This window comes from Aquila chrysaetos, chromosome 21 (genome assembly GCF_900496995.4).
Source record: "Aquila chrysaetos chrysaetos chromosome 21, bAquChr1.4, whole genome shotgun sequence".
Taxonomy (NCBI): domain Eukaryota; kingdom Metazoa; phylum Chordata; class Aves; order Accipitriformes; family Accipitridae; genus Aquila; species Aquila chrysaetos.
Genome location: NC_044024.1, coordinates 8,047,571 through 8,068,929, shown reverse-complemented (window position 1 = coordinate 8,068,929; position 21,359 = coordinate 8,047,571). Strand labels below are relative to the sequence as shown.

At 41.0% G+C, this 21,359-nt stretch overlaps 1 protein-coding gene across 5 annotated transcripts in view; it reads right to left on the bottom strand.

Annotated features, from left to right (window-relative positions):
- The window catches only part of FGF13 (fibroblast growth factor 13), a 267,134-nt gene that overhangs the window by 104,878 nt on the left and 140,897 nt on the right, over positions 1-21,359 (bottom strand). For 3 of the 5 annotated variants that reach the window (XM_029997143.1, XM_029997141.1, XM_029997144.1), the window contains one exon: positions 18,457-18,624. The exons of the other annotated variants lie outside the window; for them this stretch is intronic. In XM_029997143.1, coding sequence (XP_029853003.1) covers positions 18,457-18,622 — 166 coding nt within the window. In that variant the 5' untranslated portion in view covers positions 18,623-18,624. The remainder of the gene's footprint in view (positions 1-18,456; positions 18,625-21,359) is intronic. 5 annotated transcript variants of the gene reach the window in all.

Below are 21,359 nucleotides of genomic sequence, written 5' to 3'. Positions count from 1 at the left end.
AAAAAGACAGTAATAACCCTTTAGTAAATATGCATGTTTCTCTGCTTTGATTAACTGCCTTTAATTACACTACTCCAATTAGTTACTCATAATTCACCACACCATTAAATCTGAAACATATGTGGCCTCTTTCCCCGAACCTCCCCACCTTCTCATCCTACATAACCCTGATCTAAATGCAATTTGGTTGCTTAGGAGATCTCTCTTGGGGCAGTAAGAGCAGCACGAAGGCTAACTCTTCTTCTCACACCGGAGATGCACAGAGAGGAGAGTACCAAGACAGCAGCCTTGGAGGAGATAAAAGCCTCTTGAGGGCAAACCTACAGGAGATTTTGAGGGCCACCGTATTCCAATAACATTCCCTGTATATACGGTGGTCCATAATCACAGACAGTACGATTATGACCTTGGGGACAGGATAATTCTCAAATTATAAGATAGATAAGACCCAAGTTTGAGAAGCCATTCGGGAAAGCCTGCTGATACCTTTGCCCTCTGACTCTAGAACTTAGAGGAACATTTTCAAAGCATTACTTTTATACTCAAGACTCCCATTCCCTCCAGTGTATGTATCCACTTACAAAATGGAGAAGGGAAGAGGAGGAATAAAAAATGGCACATACTTGAAATTTAATTTAAGAATGGCTTCATTCCAGAAAAGAACAGCCTTGGTTTATTCAGTCCCTCAGTTATCAAAAAGCTCTTCAGCCCTGACTGAAGGGCAGGTCTGTCTCTTTCTCTAGGTGCCTTAGCACGGGAGGACTCTCACTAACACACCACCCTTGAGCATTTCCTAGCGCGTTGCTTCTGCCGACAGACCTCTGCAGACAAATGAATGGGACTGAAAGCCGCTGACAGCAATTTTCCAAATTTAGGTTCACGAATTAGCTGGAAATAATTCCCTACTGGGTCCCAAACGCTTTTGGAGTAAACTTCATTCAAAAACTCACCCCAAACCTAGACTAGTACTCAGGGGAGCTCTGCAAGGGCACTGCCAGCTGCACACCTTCCCTGTGGCTGGGGGAGCCACAGGTGTCGTCGTCCCCCCTGCTTCCCCACATAATGCCGGGGCATACACTGTCCTACTCTACAGCTGTAGCAAACGCAGCTGGGGAACTTCCCTTCTACAGAACTCCACACAAACCAATTTTCCATTAACATACCATGCTATTCTGTGTATACTTTAATGAACATCTATGCTTTTCTTTAAATATAGCAAAACCTAGTCTGTCTAGAAAATACAGTTAAAATATGGATAGGACAAAAGAAATTTTACGGTAAGTGAAGATGATTGCATCAGCCATTTTTCAGAGCAATTTTCTCTTTTGAGAGGAGAACAGACCACCAAGAAGATGGTGCATCTTGAAGATGAGATGACTTTCAAAGAGATATATTTGAGTCAAAGTGCTGAGCTTAATACCAGAGTCTGGAAGAGATTCTGTGGCCTCCGTTATTCAGATGATCTAATGTCACTTCTGCATTGAGTCATGGCAGCCCACTTGCAATTCAGAAAAACCTAATCCTCTCAGGCTTGAAATCCAAGTAGAAAACTACTACTGCGCTTTGTGGGTGAGGTTAGTTCCACGCTTCCTGCTGTAATACTCTTCTATGCAGAATGCTGCTGAATTCATATACAATTCATGCATAGAAAGATCTTTCCTCCTTGTTGAATTCCCGCCTCCCATTGCTTAATAGGAGACATGAACTTACAGCACTTGTTAGAAACTTGACACTATTCAGCACTTTTTACACCTAGTCACAACACCTCTGCATTAATTGTCCTAATCAAGCGATTTTGCCATAAAGAACAATTTGATATACTGTGCAGAATATCTAATCTGGTCTCTGCATTGAGATTTTCCTTCATTCACTGTGAGAAAGAAGAACATATTCCTGGCTTTCCCACTATTCAACACTAATAGACTTAATTATAGCATAGGGGCTACAGAAAAAAATCTCAAGACTATCTTAAGCCATTTCATGTATTTGTTAATTATTAAGGAAGCACATAATCCAATTATACATTACTTTTATTTGCCCTTAGTGAAAAGAGAACTGAAAGGTGATGCAACATTCTTGAAAGAATAACTTAAGGTCACTGCAAGGCTCCTTCCAACCATCAAAATATGTGAGTAACCTAGCACAAGTAAGAACCTGGTCTATTACTTTAATGAAATCACATCCTTAAGTGGAAATACACTGTCCTGGGACAACAGCAATTAATGTTGCAGGTAGCTTACCCAGTCAATAAACTTTGAATCTTTTAAAGCTGAAACTATGCCAGTGTGAGTCAGCAAGCACAACAGCCTCTTCTCTGTGAAGATGATATTTGCTAGCATTTCTGCTCATTAATCTTTTAACTTCTAGTCCACAAACCTGGCAACCAAGGAGGAAATATGACCACTATAAAACACAGGAATTACACTGATTTTTGGATTTTCCTACACACTTTAATTTCCTAGCCATTCCTTTGCTTATAGTTTGTACTTAGTAACTGTATTTTTCACTGATGCCCTTCTCGGGCAAACACTATCAAAGTGAACACACTGTGTAGAGGTATGAGCAGAAGACACTTTAGAGAAGCGTCTCTACCTGTGTTTTTTTGTATACAATATTGACTTGAACTTACTGATTGGATATGCGTATGGAAGCATAAAATTTGGCCATCCTTTACCTGTGAGATGATTGTTTGTTAGCAGTGAAAGAGACCAAGAGATTTCACTGGTTTCCCTGATTTCGGTTTCCAGGCAGAAAATTTTTTTTAGAGAGAAACGTGAATTTTTGTCTAGGGAAAGTACTTTTTAGTCCAAGGAAAGATATATCTTTGGGTAGAGAGGAATAATAAACAGTAGACTTCTGCATCAACTATTAACATAATAAATGGTTTTTAAAAACAACACAGATGGAGTCCTCCTATGCAGATGGAGCATGAAAAACAGACTGATCAATTCAGCCTACGTTGAATGTAATATGTGTATTACACTTCACTTCCTGGCCCTGCAACCACATGCAACAAGTGAAATGGCATCACAGGGTTACCCTGAGAGGACATGCCAAGGGACTGAGCTGAGCTGTTAGCTCATTTGTTCAGATGGACAGACAACCCACGGATTCCAATTCCTGAATATCTGAAGTTTTCCAATACGCAAAGCATATTGCCTCACGCCCAAACTACACATTTCTCTGATATTCCAGTAGTTTTCTCCATCGTGCTGGAAAAACTCTCACATCTTCTACTAGTTCAAGCAGTCTTGTTGAAGAAGACAGATACGCTGTAAGTTATGTTGATATACTAGTCTTCAGAGCAATCTTTAAGAGAGAGGGAAAGGTTTAGAACAATTTTGCAAGAAGACTAGGACAATTTCCCAACTTGGCCTCCAGTCTCGTTATTACAGAAAATGGAGGATGCGATGGCTTATAATGAGTAACCTCTATAAACCATGAAAGGAGAAGTCCATATGGGAAGGCTCCAGTAAACACTCCTGCAAATGCTCAGGAGACTTTCACGTGGTTACAGAGGAAGCACTGATCTCCTCCCACAGTTTCTTAAGCATTAAATATGGGTGGTGGCTGTAGCCGGCCACCCTCCTAGCTACATGTCGCCTAAACTAGGAATTTCTTCAGCAGAGAGGAGTTCAGGAAATACAATTAATAAAAGCGATCGAGAGAGACTGTGTGCATCCCAGAGTCATCTCACAGCCAGACACCATTTAAGAACACAGACTTTAAAGCCAGTCTAGTTTCAGGTTGTCTCAAGTTCCTAACTATTTCTGGATCGCGCTGTACCAAAGCTGGAAAGCAGAGCAGGGAAACCATAAAATTATACTATTAGAAAGGAAGAAAGAAGCAAAGAAAGAAAGACAGACAGACTTTGAAAAAAAAAAAAGTAGAACAGTCATACCCCTTTTTTGGTGAAACACATTTCTTCTTTAACAAAAAACAGTTTTGAAAGCATTTCCCTCCTAAGTCCTCAGGGTTCATGTTACAGACACTCTTAAAAGCTGCAGAAGACATAGTTCCAGATAAGATCTCTCAGTTTTGTGCATATGGATTTTTTCTTCTTCTTCTGCCCTCTCACTTGTTTTTTAATAGACTGCTGAGGAGAAGGGCTATTAGGAGTAGCTGAAGCAGGCAAAGCCATTATCACTTGGACTTTACAGGACCTTCATTGCAGCTAAGCTTAATGGAGTGGCAGAGGATTCCTAGAACATTTGGCAGCAGTACATGTAAAATCAGCCTTGAGTATTTAGTCTCTCAAGAAGTTAGAAGTAAATATTAGGAGCCAGTTCTCAGCCAATACTCACTCCACTCCTGCAATCCCTCTGCTTCACAGCTTCAAGATCCATTGACTTCAAATGGGGCAATGCCAATTCGAACAAGTTATATTACACAAGAAATAACAAGTCTTGTTATTACAATGATAGAGAAATCAGACATCAACTCTCCCATACTCCAACACTGTTGCCACTAGATTTTTAAAGACCATAAAGAAGCCCTAAACTATTTGTGAATTTGCTCAAACTACCAACTGCAAGAACCAATCTGTTTTGATCCTTCCCTGGAGTCCCATCCTAAATCAAAGTAATACAACCAAACCTTTTAACTAAAGTTTCCTTTCTAACCAACCCACAGCAATAGAAGTCTCTTGAGAAATCTGATGCGTGAGTTTAGATTTGCATGTTTTTCCTTATAAACCTTGACTTATGCATTATTAAAAAAAAATATTCCTACAGATTTGTGTCCTTACAAGTAAGTGTTCATCACGGACATCAACTCCAGGAGACTGAAAAGCTGACAGTATTTTACTGGGTGCTCCTCCCGCCTCCCAGCCAGAATTGTTTCCTTAGTACTAAACAGAGAGAAGATGAACTTCTTAGAGCAACAACAGATTGAGCTCAGACATTGACTCAGAGGGAAACAGAATGACTCACGAAACACAGGTTATACAGAAAGATTACTAGAAATAAAACAAGGAATGAAGGTAGAGAGTTTGGCACCTGAATAAGAAACAGCTCCTGCAAGAAAAGAGAGCTAAATATAGAACTCCTCTGCAACACCAAGTCACTGGTGCCTTTCAAAAGTATGTGATGAAATCTTTGGGGATGTATTACAGAACTCAGACAGTAAGTTGACCTGAAGCCAACTACCACTCTCACCACATCCATCCCAGGATGAGTGAATTCCAATTTTACCCATAAATAAGAGTCTGGCCAAGACTTACAAAGAAAAATGTCGGCAAGCATCCATCTCAACATCATTCTGTTGGAAACACACTGACTTTAAAAGTTGGCAATAAAACTCCTAAAAAAACCCCAAAAACCTGGCAGTGGTGTTGGGTTTTTTTTTTTTTTTTTTTTTTTTTTTTTTACAATGTCCTTTTGAGACGTTAGATTTTTTAAAAGGCACCTTTTCAATTCTGTTGAGGCAGTACAAATTCTGCTATAGGAGAGATTATATCAAGAACAAATTGTCATAGTGCTACCCTGCAATTTTCCTCAGTCTCTTGGATGAACAATTATGCATATTTGCATGTGCAAATTAAAGAATCTGCCCATAAATACACCTGATCACATATAAATTGGCAGCACTCTACAGAAGTCAATGTACTTCATTAAATATATGTAAGTTGAGGATATGGACAACTACTTGTGTGGTTGGAATCCACTGTTTAGATTATTAAATAATTTCATGTATATGACGGTGTGTACAGAGGTATGAACACGGAGTTAGAGAAGAAGCTGCTGTGCTTTGTGCTGGTCAGTTCATGGGGTCTGATCTTCACAGCATGAGGTAGAACAACCCAAGGAAAACAGACCATGTTTCTCTGGCAGTGGTGGCATGATAGAGATGATGTTATTCAAAAGAAAGTTGCAGCTGAGTAACTAATCTGTTTTTCTTTGGAGATCTCTGTCCTCTACAGGTCATTTCTCTCACTTTCAGGTTTCCATCCAGAAGGGACTTCCAGCTCCTCTCTAATGCAGTAGCCTTTTAACTCTGTTGGAGCTCAGGGATCCCTCTCTTTTTCAATTTTGGATCTCACCTGCAGCCAACAAGCTCATCCAAAAGCTCCCTGCTCACTTGTCCATATCACCAGCTCCTTAACCACTCTCCTAGCAGACTTTTCTTCCCCATCATCGGACTGACCTCCCATTCCAACCTCTCCTCCTCAGTTCCATGATGCTTTATGGTTCAAAAACTGCCCTCTCCTTGCTGCTTTTTATACCCATTCTCCTACTGTTGTTTGCCACCCTATTCAACCCATCTTTCATCCTGATGATTAGTCCACACTTTCTTGCAACTTGCTTACAGATTAAAATTAATAGGAATGGGGAATAGAAGTATTTTTCAGCAAATGAAAAGTACATTTATCTTCAAAAGTGTTTTCAGCAGACATGACCTATCAACTCTTCAGAGTTCTCAGTGTTCCCAATAGTACCAGCCTGCACAAGCTGAACATCTGCTGCCATTAGGTCCTGAAGAATATTGTTCTGTATTCTGAATTTGAAAGAAACGTTATTTACACACAGATCAGACATCCTTAGGAAAGCATGTACCTTAGTGTGCCAAAGAACAAGCAGCCAAGAGAAACCTCCACAGGAGAAACTGCCATCCTTTAAAACAACCTACTAATTTTTGGTTAGAAGGTCATCACTCTTAAAGAGGAGGAGTCCATGTTAATTCAGGAGCCTTTGGCAATCTGCTTATAGTCTTCCTCAAGGCTAATCAGCATGCCTTGAAGGTAACTGGCTCAGCAACCTAGCAGACAATGGATTTTAAATAACCTCCTTCTCTGTTATTAGGAGGGAAACTATCGAGGGGCAAAGGAATTTCTGAAGCAGAGAATCTGAATTTTAGAGAATATATAACTTCCACTTAAGTATCATTTGCATATCATAAAGAGTACGTTCTTCAGCACCAGCAGGAAAGCTTGTTTTGACTCAGAGCTTCCCTCAACTTTGAAATAACTAGCACCGCATTTTTTTATATATCCAGAACCTTATCATACTGACTGTACATTTCACTGCACATATTATTAAATGCACTACATGAAATTCTTTTCAGTTAAAATAGTAATTTCCTAAACATGCTCCTTTGTTATTAGTACAAAGACCAGCAAAATTCCTTGCCATTTTTACATTTATCTAATTTAATATCCAAGTGATTTAAGAAACCACTTACTTCCATTTGGCAGCTCAAGTCCCATTCAAATTTTTGCTTACTGCTGTTTTTACAGTGTATTTAATCTAAATTTATCATTAAAAGGCCAGCCATATAAAATCTACCGGGTTAATGCTGATAGCTCATTATTAGAAGGAAACATCCTATGTGAAGCTGAAACGTTTTCTACTAACACTAGCAATATTCGATGTCAGCTTTGCCACTTGTCTGAAATGAGAGAATGATTATACTCACCAGAGGAAAGAGCAACAAGAGAGCAAAACTCTGTCTTCAACTACTGACTCAAGCTGGAGTTGCAGTGGAAGAGAAACAGGAGCAGGCACCAATTAAGCAAAGGTGCACAGCTGAACTCAATTCTACATTTTTTAACATCTCTTGCAATTAAGTGTCATATTTGGCATCACCTCTTGCAGAAATGAAAAACCATATGACTGTTCAGAGGAAAGGCAGGTTTAGAGAACAGACTGACAGTCACCACAAACGTGGTTTATGCTGTTAATGCCTTTTTCAAAAGACAAAAAGCTTAGCACTGCATTCACTGCATTCTCAGATTCTTGTCCTGCAGATGGTCTCCATGGCTGACTCTTTTTCTGCAGCCCCATCTATCTTCACAATATTGAAGTCAAAGTTGGTAAAGCTTCCAAACCAACGATGTCCATGAGGGCAGGCAGGACATATGAGTGAAAACATCCCTATTTCTGAAGTCACCAGCCCACGGTTTACCAGCATCAGAGCCTTCCATGCCCTGAGAAGTCTCATGGCAGTTTATTGATGCATCTTCAATGGATGCTAAAGTACCAGCTTGCTGTATGGAGTAAGTTCTGCTGATTCAGGGGCATAGATAGTTTTTCACCCTCTATGGTAAACCTCTCAGTTTCATCCTCTGAGGATGTGAGGCTCTAGGGCTAGCTAAGCCTCATAAAGGTTGCAAGAAACACAGCTGAAGAATGAAATGTGCCTCTTCCACAAGATCCAAGGAAAAAAATCCCTGAGACAGGTGTATTGTAACAAGAAGGAAAACCAAGCATAAAGAGAAAGGTTAAGCTGTTATTTAGAATATATTTGTTAAGAAACCCAAACCTCAAACAGAGCAATTAAGAGGAAGCACAGTTGGCCCACTTCATTTGTCTTCTCTATGGGGCTCCAGCAAAACAATCAAGATGCTTAGATATTTATGTAACATTACACTCAGTCACCACTCTATACACCGGTGCTCTTCTGACTTCTCTATGCCAAGGGCCACACAAAACAAATTAAAATCTGACTTAATGGTGCTGGCACAAACCTGAAGAGTGGCCACTAGATTTTTATTCTGTTGTGAGAGCTAATTTTGACCAGATAGTGTAGAATAGTGAGAACTAACACAGCTGCACCACTAACCTTTCTAGAAGGGACTGTTGTGTAACGTGGAAATGTCAAGCATGAGAGACAGCTGGTACCTAAAGACTTCTTGTACAGTAAGTTGTATATATTCTTCATTTTTTTCCCTGCTAAATCAACATGCAAGAATTAGTGCACTTGAAAACTGTGGCAGACAGCTTCAGATCAGGAGTATCCAAGATGCCTGAGAAAGGATTTCTCCTCATTTCCAAAACGCACCGTAATTTTCTTTACAGCAGAAGTTCAAGGAACATTGCGACGCTTGAAGAGAATGTACAGCCATGTGTTGGATACAGCTCTGCAGGTCAGAACCTTTGCAGGTTTATGTCCCTTGTAATCTTTAGGTTTTAATCTAATCTTTAGGGTTTAATCTACCTCTTTGTAATCTCAGTCCTTCAGAAAAAAAAAAAATCTGTCTCGGTGTTTTCAAACACATGGCAGAAAGAAACAAACATACACACTGGGATCAATGCCCAGCAATCACCTATTCAGTCTTCCTGAACACCATTGCTGATAGTACACCTTTCCGTCCTGAAGGACAAGAGCTGTCTTAAAAGATATGCAAATATTTTGCACTGTCCTACAAAAGCTGGGGTTTTTTTTAAGCTTATAAGCAAAATCAAAGAACTTGTACACAGCAGGAAAACTCTGTAGATAGATACCAGTGGGCAAAAAAATGAATATGAAACAGTCTAAGCACTGACTTTTTCCCAAACGCTCAGACACTACTGAAAAAGCATTCAATAATTTTACATAAGTGTTCTAGGAAAACTCTGTCCTTTTGCAATCTTTGGACCTCTGTTGTGCTAACTGAGGTCTGGGTAAAGCTTCTTCAGTTTCATTAGCTTTACAGGTCAGGACACTTAAAAGAGAACAACAAATAGAGACAAAAGTACTACCACCCAAAGTTAACTGCTTATGCAATCATAAGAGAACACTAACCCACGTTACTGCATAGCATGCTCACAACATAGCTGAAATAAAATGTACTGCTGTGAAAATTCTTCAGCTTTGTTCTGAAAGCATCCACAGCTCTGACAGAGCAGTATCCAGAACGACGAGAAGCGTGAGAGCTGCTGAAGGCCCAGACTGCTGATGGACTGAAGAGCAGAAACCCCTGAGTTAGATATGGGCTGAGCTAACCCTGGAACTGGAAACCATAGACATGCTGCAACATAATACTGTGAGTTACTCAAGCTAATTACACCTGAGCTAACTAATAACTAATACCATTGCATGGTGCTGCACTGGACTGCATAGATGTGGGATGGTAGCTAGGGGATCTCTGCAGCATGCTCTGCTGCACCATATAGACATGCCTAAATGCTTTTGTAAGCGATTGCCTTGGGAAAGGAAACAACTTCCCAGTGATAGTTAAAAAGTTTAACAACGCCTCGTTTCCAGAGTTGTCGTAACCTAGAACAGCATGAAAAATTTGGTGTGCTCTCAACCCAAAGGTCAGTATTTAAATACTACAGACATTACCACTGATAAAGGGTCATGCAATAATTATGACGGGCCATGTAGCTGAATAAGGTACGAAGAAAAAACCTTCATTATTAATAAAGAACCATATCTTCTTATTTAAAATGAGGACAGATTCAAGAGTGAAGTCTGATGCTTTCTCAGGAGAGTCATGGAATGAAAAAGCTGCAAGACAAAGGGCTTCCTCCATACAAGAAGCACTCTTTGAAGCTCTCAAAGAGTCCTTTACAGACGAGATGAGAAAAGAATATCAGCATGACTCATTTGGTCTAAATGTCCTACTTTAGATATGCTAAGTGCCAGATACTGTCTCCATAGTGAATATTTATTCTGAGCTGAGAGCAAAATAGCAAAAGGCATAGATAAAAGATTTGCCTCGAAGAGTACGCAGGTAAGGTAAGAGATAAGAGTTCTCTTTAGGTTGCCATGACCTGTTCAGTGGTGAGGCCAGCTCCAGCTTGAGAATTAAAACCCGTTGTCTTGAACTAAAAGCACTGAAACTGCTCCTAATGCCATTACTTAATTAAACTTCTCCGATGCTACTGAGTGCAAATTTGGCTAACAATTACACAATTCACAATTACAGCTGCACCTTTGAATTTTTGCACCAGGAAAACCCAGTTCAACTAACACTTAATTTCCAATTTGTTACTTGTGGCCAGGTGAGATGGCAGATAAAAGGACTGTAAGGACTCTTAGTGCTTCTCCTGGTGTATCTATTACCTACAGACTTGGGACCACCCACCTGATGACTCCGTGAGGACAGTCACCCAAGAAAGGCAGGTCTGCATATGCTGAAAAATCAGCACCGATTAGGCTGAAATCTGACCATGCTTTACAGAGGTCAGGAAACATCTGGGCACTAAAGAAAGTGTCTAGCAGAAAAAAGAACATAGTCCAAAAGGGACTAGGTATTCAATAACAGGTGTACACACAAAGGTACTTTGTAACGGCAGGGTTGATCAAAGGACATAGTCTGCAGGAACTATGACTTAAATATCAGCTCCCCGAAGAGTGCTGGGTAAGAAGTGACTGCAGGGTGAGCATTGGTCCATCAGTGCCAGACACCAGCTGAATTCCCCCTCTGTAAGCTGCTGGGCTGGAGGGCAGCCTGCGAAGAACAGCGGCACTGTTAAGTTTGAAATCCTTCTTCTATCCAAAAGAGAGTGTCTGGGCTATTCCTTACATTTTATCTTCGTTTCCTCCAGCCACATTACTCTAAAGATTTGAGTCTGACAAACAGACTAAGGTGTGCACAGTATTTCCTGGACTGAGAGGTGCACGCATACACAGTGAGAAAGATCTTCCAGCTGCAATCCTTATTTTTCAGGTAGGTAGGAAAAACCTGGCAGGTGTATTAGTTAAAAGGAATTAGCAAAGTAAATCAACAGAATGCAGGAATCATAGCTGTGTATAACACACTGATCTCCAAGCCTCTCAGGAGCTAAGTAAAGCCCTAAGGACAGCTCTCGCACCACGTCCTGTGAGGTGGCAGGTGTCTGAGAATTCAGGAACAAGAGAGATTTGCAAGCCATTTGAAATGCTACATTCAGTGACTTTTCTTCAAAACCTCAAATGCCTTCCTCAATATACACTTTGTAATCATTGTAGTGCCTACTGATAGAAATGTTTTATCAACAATTAGATGCCTCCTGCTCAGGACTTTAAACAGTGAACCACCACCTTATTCTTTAACTCACGTCCAGCCACCTTAAAAAGAGATGGTTTTTACAAGGCGGCATGCAGCTGAATGTGTAAACACCAAGCATAAAGCCAAGTACTTCGTGAAAAGTAAGGAAGGTATGGAAAATTAAAGTAGTAGTAGAGGGTAACAGTTTAGGGTAAAGCTGAAATAGCAGCCTAATAACCTGTCACCATTCGTGCATTACCTGCTAACGCCGGCTGCTACTGTCCCCCTGTCCTCTGTCCCTCACCATGTCACCCCACCCTGCCTGCCACGGCTGGCACCAGGCTCACCTAGTGCTGAGCCACTCCTTAACTCCCGTGCTGAGAAAAGAAGGTGTTTGGTGGTGGAACTTGCCGAAGCACGGGTCAATGTGCAAGCACGTGGTGGGAGGCAAGAGGAAAGGAGGGCTGGAGGTAGCTGGCAGATCAGCTGGCACAGGCTGCCGCAGAGCTGCTGCTGAAGAGAAAGACAAAAAACTCAGATTCTAAGTTGAAGTCCATGGAAAGATGTTGAATTCCCAACTTTGCTGTATTTCTGCACGGCTAGAAGCGTCACACGCCAGAATCTTCCAAAGGTAATAGTTAAATATCTAGTGCTCAGCTGATTCAATAGGCAGTGTTATTGTTACTAATGCTGATGAGATGCCCAAATAGTTTTGAGAATCAAGTCCTTCAGTTCCCTCTTTATAATGGGAAACATTACATTTCCCTACTGCACAGGAGTGCCACGATGACATGCATGTTCAATCACGAACCACTGTGGCAATAAGGACCATATAAACTCCTAAAGGAGTAAGAAAAGAAGAAATCAAATTAAACTCTATGAGGGGGTTCTGATCTCATTTGCAGACAAGTAAATATTGAGTAAATCTTGGATTTTGGTGGAATTACTCTGGATTTGCACTGTCTGAGCCTGAACCTGAGCCAGGCCCAGACCGTGTTCAGGTAAGCTCATTAAATACATCCCAACCCCTTTGACTCTCCTGGGAGCACTCACATGTTTAAAGTTAATCGTGTGCTTAAAGGCTTTGGAGGATCAGGGCAAGAGGGCTCAGACACTTACAGGACTGAGCTATTCTGCTTTATGTACTAAGCATCTGAAGAAAATAAGAGTGCAGTTGTCACCACTGCCTTCCAATGCCCTGAAACAGAAGGTCATCATTTAATCACTCAAGTCAAAGTCAATTTCTCTTTGGGGGGGAAAAAGCCATTATAACAGTGGCAGCTTCAGACCTTTGGCTTTTGTGGTCTATGTCACTCCCTTTAGATCATCCTTCACCATAGATATGGTCCCATAGCTGCAGCAACTCCATGTGTATCCAGACAGACAGGATTTGGAGCTTATTTTCATTTCATATTGGAAAAGGCTCAGACATTGCTCATTGCTGCTTCTTGCCAGCGCCAGGACTCAGAGTGAGGCAAGGTGAAAGCTCCACGCTCCTCACAGGAGGACCCGAGAGGTGCAGACAAAAGCTGAGTCAAGAACAAGGTTTTGCTGAGGAAAAGGGTGATGATGAGAGCACAGAGGGCTGCAGGGCCCAGCACCAGGCAATAGTAGACTGCCTGCCCTCCGTGGGATGAACTGCTTCAGACCAGACAGCTTAGCTGCAGCAAGAAAGGGTTAAATACTCCTGTTGGCAAGAGCCTTGGCAAACGGGATACCACGTCTTCACTTTTCACCTCCATTGAAAGCAGAAGACATGATGAAAAACATCACAGAAGATTATGAAATGTGATTAACTTAGTATCAAGGGACCATAACCCTAATAAAGTTTCTAAATAGAATCATATAACTTAGTAGGAGCCCCTATTCAATGAACCAGTGAGTTACTTTCAGGTGGCTGTTGGTCCAGATTAAATCTGATGTTGAATGCACGCGCAGCGCAGATGCTGAACCTCCTCGCTGGTGTCCCACAGCCAAGTGTGCTGGGTCTGAACATCTCAGACACAACCGGCACAGGCGGCTGTACCTATGTTTCACATGGCTCTATTATTCCCTATTCCCTCATCTCTATTATTCCCTCATCTCTATTATTCCCCACTGGAATACAAAGTCTTTTTCAGTTCTGAACAACACGTAAAGTTTAAAAACCTCTCACAGTTCTCCATGATTTCAAATACACGGTCTCCTCCCCCTTCGTCTTTCTTTTTGTCCTCTAAAGTGCAGAAATGCACAAGCATTAAGATAATTAAATGAAGGAGCCAGGCTAATAGGACTGATTTGGTCTAGAAGAAAAGTGTATAATTAGAGTGCCAAGTAACAGTACTATCAGTGGTGACACGACACTTGGAGCACCAAAGGGACATTCAGTATGACAACATAAAGGCTCTGAATTTCTGCTGATGACAAAACCGCGTGTGCACATGGAGTAGGCGGAAGAGCCAGCCTCCCACATAATGTGCTTAAATGTCCTACCTTTTCCTCGCCCCCGGGACTGGCTCTGCCAGTCATCCCATTGCCAGCGATGAAGATAACAAGCCATTGTCAAGGGCAACCGCAAAGCTGCTTGTTTCACATTAACATCCTTAACATTTTCTATCTAATCAGATTTCCTGTTGGTTGAGGAAAGCTGCCTTTCCTCATTACCAGCTGCTATCCCAGATTTCCCTCTCCCCATCCCCAATACATATTTTGCCATGCTTGTCTGCTTTTCTGTGTAAAAAGGTTATGTATGCCTGGAGGGAGACTAAATGTTACCAAAAAAAAAAAAAAAAAAAAAAAAAAAAAAAAAAAGGCAAAAAAATCCCACATGAAAACAGAACTGTGGGCGAGAGGCCAAGACTCTTGATTATGTGACTGTGACTAACCAATGGGTGTTTTTAAGAAACATTTCTCTCATTATATTCCCTCCTCTGGATGTAATAATACAACTCAAATTAGTTTTCCAGGAGCAGACTTCTTTTTATGTAACCATGTTTTATACAGATAGCAGCAGCTTATGTTTAAACTATTTAAGAGAACAAATAGCTGCAAAATGTACTTCAGATGGCCCTTCTCCTGCTAGCAGGATATTCCTGGCTTGAGGGAAGCTACAAAAACACCCTGTATTTTGCTGCTGCTTGGATGTAATTGTAAACAATGCACAATGCCCACAGGACCTAGCATCCAGGTAAGGATGTCAGGTCCGTTTGTTTTATTGCATTTGAGAGATCCATAACGTTGTAAACTGTAGAATGACTTTGACAACACAAAGCTGGAATGATGCAGAATAAAGCAGCAGCTCATCTTTTAACTTAGTCCAAAGTTTCCCACAGCATTAGGTAGGAAAGGCAGCATCCTATCTGAACCGTGGTCCAGACTGACAGACATCACCCTGCTGCCACTGGACTCAAATGGAAATTTCCACATTTTGGGAAGATAATACAGTTGCCATTTCCTATTGCTCTCCTCCTTCCTTCCACATCTACCACTTAAAAAAAGACTGTCCTTGCTATAGTTACTGGACCAAGGACTTTATTCTATGTGTCCTCCAGGCTGATATCAAATGTACTGGCCCTGGACCTAATCTGCTAAGGTGTATTTGAAGCATATGGGTGCTGTGAAAAATGATGGCATTGCAGGCAGGCAGGTAGGGTGTCAGGAAAAGAAGAAGAAACCAAGACAGGTTACTTCAGGAAACATGGATCTACTTTTCTCACTCCTTCTCTTGCTTTTAGAAATGGGCCTGAGATAAAAGAAATGATGGGCCACCTGGTTCAGATACCAGAGTGAGGTGGTATTTAAGTCTTTCAGCAAATAGTAGAACATTCCCCAAAAACACCCCTCCAAAAAGCCAGGAAAATCTTTTACCTGGTGTCATCATATATGCCTAAGGGGTTCAAATCCCGAAGGGATAAATGAGGCTCCCCAAGCATTAACCCTGTATGAAAGTGGTTAAAAAGTGCAGAGTAAATGAAATAGTTAGGCAAAGAGTTGCAAAGTTAGGAACATGCAGGATCTACTATGTGCTCCCATGTCACTACTCAGCAGATAAAAAAGGTACATTTTTATACTCTCTGCAGAGTCTTTCAAGTCTGCAGTTTTCCACAAAACTTCCATTACAACATTCTACTCAGAGAGCTTTCCTAATAGCTTCTTAGTTGCCATACTTCGCAGTACCTTCAAAAATGTGTAAATTATGCTATAGTAACAAATTTAAACATTTATTTTCATTCATCCTCACAGCACAATTGAGCTGTTAAGTGCTGGGTTCACACTAGAAGGTATTCAGGTAGGGTTTCCTTCAGTGACTCCATTAACTTCAACAGACTGTTTTAGTGTTTGCACTGAAAGCACAGTTCAGATCATTTCACACTCAGAATTTTTCAAGCTTCATGCCAACAAACCACTGAGGATGACACCCATCAGTCTTTCAGTGGGTCTAACACCGTTGCCAGGCAATTCACAGATTTTGAAGAAAAAGACCCATGCAGCCCAGGCAATTTAAGCTGCAACAGAGGCCAAAAGGACTCCTAAACATGTATTTTCCCTCTCACGCTAGGGGCAACATCTTTCACAGGAACACATAGAGAAATCACGCAACAATAAAAATTGATACCCTACGAATTCCCATCAACTCAGACAGTTGTGGGACAAGTCAATATGGCCATAGCTTCTTGTGCCCTGCCTAGTAATGCAAAATTCCCAGAGGAGAGGAGGAGGGATAAAAAGGGGAAGGGGAAGAGACATTCATCCTTGTATACTGCAGTAAAAGATGAAAAGCTTTCCTCTTAGAACTAAACATTTTCAGTAAGAATGATTAACAATACCATATGCCATGGAGGAAGGAGTAACACAGCTGTTGTTGGAGAGAGACAGTATGTAGATTTATGGAGAATCTAAGAAGAGCAACTGTTGGCTTCCAGGCGACAATACAGCAGAACTGATGCTCCCCAGGTCTTCACTTAGAGCCTGCACCTTGCAAGCTTCTCCCAGCAGATCCTGAATTCCTCAACACTGGACCAAACCATGGCCCAAGGAGACTCATGCTCTGGAGATAAAGGCCCAGCATACTTCTGCTTCCCTCGTTCCTCTTGAACATACCATTGGTGTGTAAACTGTTGATTTATTCACTGAAAATAGCTAAGAGCTACTCCCCAGCAGGAATCCAGCTTCCAGTATAAGTTCCACTGAAATGACCATCAGCTTCTGCTGGAGTTACACATGAGCACAAGGAGAAATTGAAATACATCATGTGAGTCAATGATGCCAAGTTTAGGATCCTGCATTTTATGGCTCACATGGTATCTTTCATTTCACCAAATATCACTTGCTGAAGATGCTGAGCACCTCTATTAGTTCAGCCGTCATCATCTTCCTCGAGGAGCTTGACATGAACAGTTCTGGGCTCATAATTTACTCATGAACACCACAAACCCTAACAGATGATATGAAATTCATTACATCTGCTAATCCAGAAAAATGCTATGGGATTCACCTTTCCTTCATGTTTATTGAGTTCAGAATCACAAAATCACAACTCCTATCAAGTCAGCCCCAGAACTGAGAGGAGAATTAGACTTTGTGTTTTCAAAACCCAATTTTAATATTCAGTTATATCATCACTGAAACAAGAAAAGCTCTCCCCACACCTTACACCAGTGTTTGTGTCAGACTTAATATTTCTGGTGACATGAGAAAGAAATGCTATTTTAATAAAATACTTTTATTTTAAAAGACACAGATCTCCCAGAAGTGGTGCAAAGAACATTCATGCAAAATTTGGGGTAACAGGAGAAAGCAATTGACTGAAATATTTTTGGCTAATAGTGACAGCTCAGCAATTGATGCCCATCATTACAGAGAGAATACTACAAATGAATTGTGAGGAAGGACTCCAACCTGCTCACTTTGCCATTCCTGCAGACTCAATTGTAGCAGAATCCAGCCCTGAATTTTTCATCTTAAAATACATCTACCAGCAGTAGCATTATTTGTCTTGGCAGATACTGGAGCTTATGCAAAAAGCAGAAGGCTTACCATGTAGAATATGAGGCAGTAATGCAAAACACTTATGGAACAATAAGAGAAAATATTAAAAAATATAATTTAAAATAGCTTAATCTTATGTACACTGGACGAACAAGTTAAAGATATAGATACCTCGTTAGTAATTTCATATTAGTAAACATGGCATTAGAAGAGACCATACCTTTGCTTTATCTGAAAAGGAAAACATTCTACTTATTTTTTTTCTGCTCTGCATGCATTTCATTTTCCAAAATGCAACCAGGCGTGCATTACATACAAACTTCATCCTGCTTCACTGAAGTACAGCTGTTATGAGCATTCTCTAGCGCTATGCAGAAGCCTTATGGAGTGAAAGGTGTTGGGGATAAGCCGAATCTGAGTCTAAGTGCCATATTTTCAGCAGAGTGCAGCTTCAGAAATGTTACTGGAAAGAACCAACTAGGAATTGATGCCGTTTAAGTAGCAAGCAACTTTTGGCAGCCAAAAAAAGGGCAGTGTGTAATGATGAGAGCTGAAACAAACAAACTTTATTTAAGAAAAAGCAGCGTCACTTCTTGTCTAGAATGATACTGTACATAGCTTATATTATAGTGTCCCGTGATAGCTGAATCAGACACTAACAGGCAAGCAAAGGGGGACATGGAGTGCATCACGCTTCCTGCATCAGTTGCACTGCACTGACACAGGCTAGAAAACACACAGCACACTCTAGGGACATACATGGAAAAATAAAAATAATAGAAACAAACAGAACATGGATCCATAGTGCCACAAACCTTCCGGCTCTGTGTTCTCTTTGAGGTGCACTTGCTTCAGTGGGCAGCAGAAGATTTCGTGACACTTAGCACGAAAAGGGGACTCTTTTTTCTTTAATTCCGCAGATTGGATCGAATCTTGCCGTAACATAATGTACTCCTGTGTGCCAGGGGGAGCGTCATCCATAACTGTGGTCACCACATAACAAAATGAACTCAAGTTAGAGCTTGAGGAAAGCAATCTAGAGAATTAAATCAACTACATAATGTCAGGGTGGGGGAAAGAAAGGAGGGAAAGAAATGTTTATAGGAAGGAAAATAAAATTTAAAGTGTAAAGTATCTTAGTCATGGTGGTAGAAGGGTGGGGAAAACATTTACTTCTATAAACAACACTTCTCATAAACATCAACACTTTATATTGGTTCATGCAGCTTTAATAAATAGTAGAATAACACCCTGCTCCAAAAAGCAACAAGGTTCTCTCCTATGTCTTTGCTTTATTCCCCTATAGCACCTATATCTATTCTCCATGCAGATTAAGAGAAAAAAAGCAAACAAAGCATGCTTTTATTGCCTAGCCACAGGCAATCTCTACGTTAACATCAGGGAGTAATCATTGCACATCTGCAGGTAATGCAACATCAGTGTATCTATTCCCCAAAGTAAAAAGAACATGCCTTTATCAGGACGTATAATTATACACATTTCCTTAGAGCAAGCACGATAATCCAATGACATTTGACTTGATCGTCATTTTCAATGGATAGAAGAGTAGATGTACAAAGAGAAAGCACATTAATCCTTTTGATGGTTTTCTTGTAAAACAGCAAGTCATTTTTTAAAGTTGATCTTATAAATCAATACTGCCATTAATAACATAAATTATATGCAGTTCGAAATGTTTTCTGAATGGGGTCAGACTATTAAACAGTAAAAAGATAAAATATATAGCGTACAGAAAGCTCCAGCTACCTCAAAGTATTACATTACCAGAAAGAATTGAAACACTTTCCCACTATCTAAAAAATGAAGCCTTAATAACGGAGATAGTGAGATTCCTCAGCTTACAGCTTTAAGGCACAGATCATCTCTCAAGAACAAAAATTAAATGCTTTTGAAAAAGACAGTCTCTAACCACTACTAGTTATTTATAGTGTGATGCAGAGATATAAAACCACAGCCAAAACCAAGCTGAGATTCTCCAACCCTATGGCAAAAAAATAAAAAAAAATTAAAAAAAAAAATCCAAGAAGTAGGAAAGTAAAATTCCAACAATCAGGAAAGTAGCTATTGATAGGCTAGCCTAAAAACACAGATGCACTAGCACTACATAAGTTTATATGGTTCTAGAAGTGCTGGCCAGTAATTCAAACAATTTAACTGTTTCCTAAATATCTGCCAGTGTATAATCATTGCTAAAAACTGTCAGATTTAAACATGGATCCCTTCAAACAAATGTTATCCTCTTGCATTTTCATGTACTTGATTTTCTTCTCTCCTGTCAAGGATGGTACTAGTAAGAGTCATATCTAGGTGGTAAATAAGTGATTCCACTTGATAGTCTTTCTTTTCACAGTGGGCAGTCACCTTCTTTCAAGACGTCATTAATCCACAGGAGACACTTTGCACCTTGGCTGTTATTGCTTCATTAGACTACACACAGCATCAGTAACACACACTAATAATCCATATAAAGCGTCATTAAAAGGGATGCATAAGCTAATAGGAAAGCACAAGTGATTCAAAAAAGAGCAGCGGGTCAATGGAGCACAAGGTCTCGGTTGCCATGTAATTGCTCCCTTAACAATACTAGTTTTACTTTGGCTTGTTTGAAGGGTACGTATGGGTTCATGAAACACACGGACAGCCCTGAGACCGAAGGGCAATTGCTGGGAGTAATTACTACGAGTCAACACCCAAGATAAGCCAAAGACCAACAAGCCCTGATGGGCCAACTCCTCCAAAAAGACATCACACAGCTGCTGTTGCAGGCGTCCGTGTAAAGCCACCAGCGAGCTGTGCGCAGTGCCACTGACGTCAACCGTGCGGGAGCCCTGCGGCGCGTCCCTCTGACATTTACAGGGATAAAGGATAACGTGCACCGTGAAACATGAATAGCCAGCAGAAGAGTGAAATGCACAGCTACCTTCCGCCAGCAAGCTGGCTGATATGCAGCAAAGCATGCCCCACTGTCAAAACCTCAGCTTTGGGCAAAAGGCATGTCCCTGGGCTGACCCTCCGAGAGGCAGAGTCCCTCCTGGGGAGTCCTGTTCAAATGCAGGAGCCCAGAGAATTACCCACAAGGTTCAATGCTGTGTGGTGCTGGACTGCTGCTTCAGTGAAAAAAAAAGCAGAAATCAGGCCAGCAGCTGCTAAATAGGGTCTGCAGGGGAGAAGGAGCTACTTACCCAAACGTATGGCATAAGGACCTGTTCTCCCAGCCACAAGAGCTGTTTGGCACTGGGCTATGATTTCTCAGCTTCTGTAAGCTCAGAGGGCTCACGCAGCATCTGCAAACCAACTCCACAGCCTGATTCCACTTGTCAAGTGTTTGGCAAATAGTTGCTTGACATCACTGGGTGGGTCCACCCTTATCTCAGGCAAGCTCACTAAGACAGGTGGAGAAGATATAACTTGTCCTTTACCAGTCACCTACACACTCATGTCACCACCTACACATATTTATTTAAATATGAATGAGCCACAAAGAGAACCACACCTTCAATGAGTGAAGAACATGCTGAAATCAACAAAAGCACATCAGGTTACTAGAATCCAGGACAGCAGGTGTAAACGAGTCTTGGTTTTGAGGACCATCGTAGCACTGACATCTGGAGCAAACCCTAGGAACCACAGCTCTAATAAAGCCTTAATGCTGGAATGATGTATGGATAACTTAATTGATGTCAGTGTTCTGAAGGGA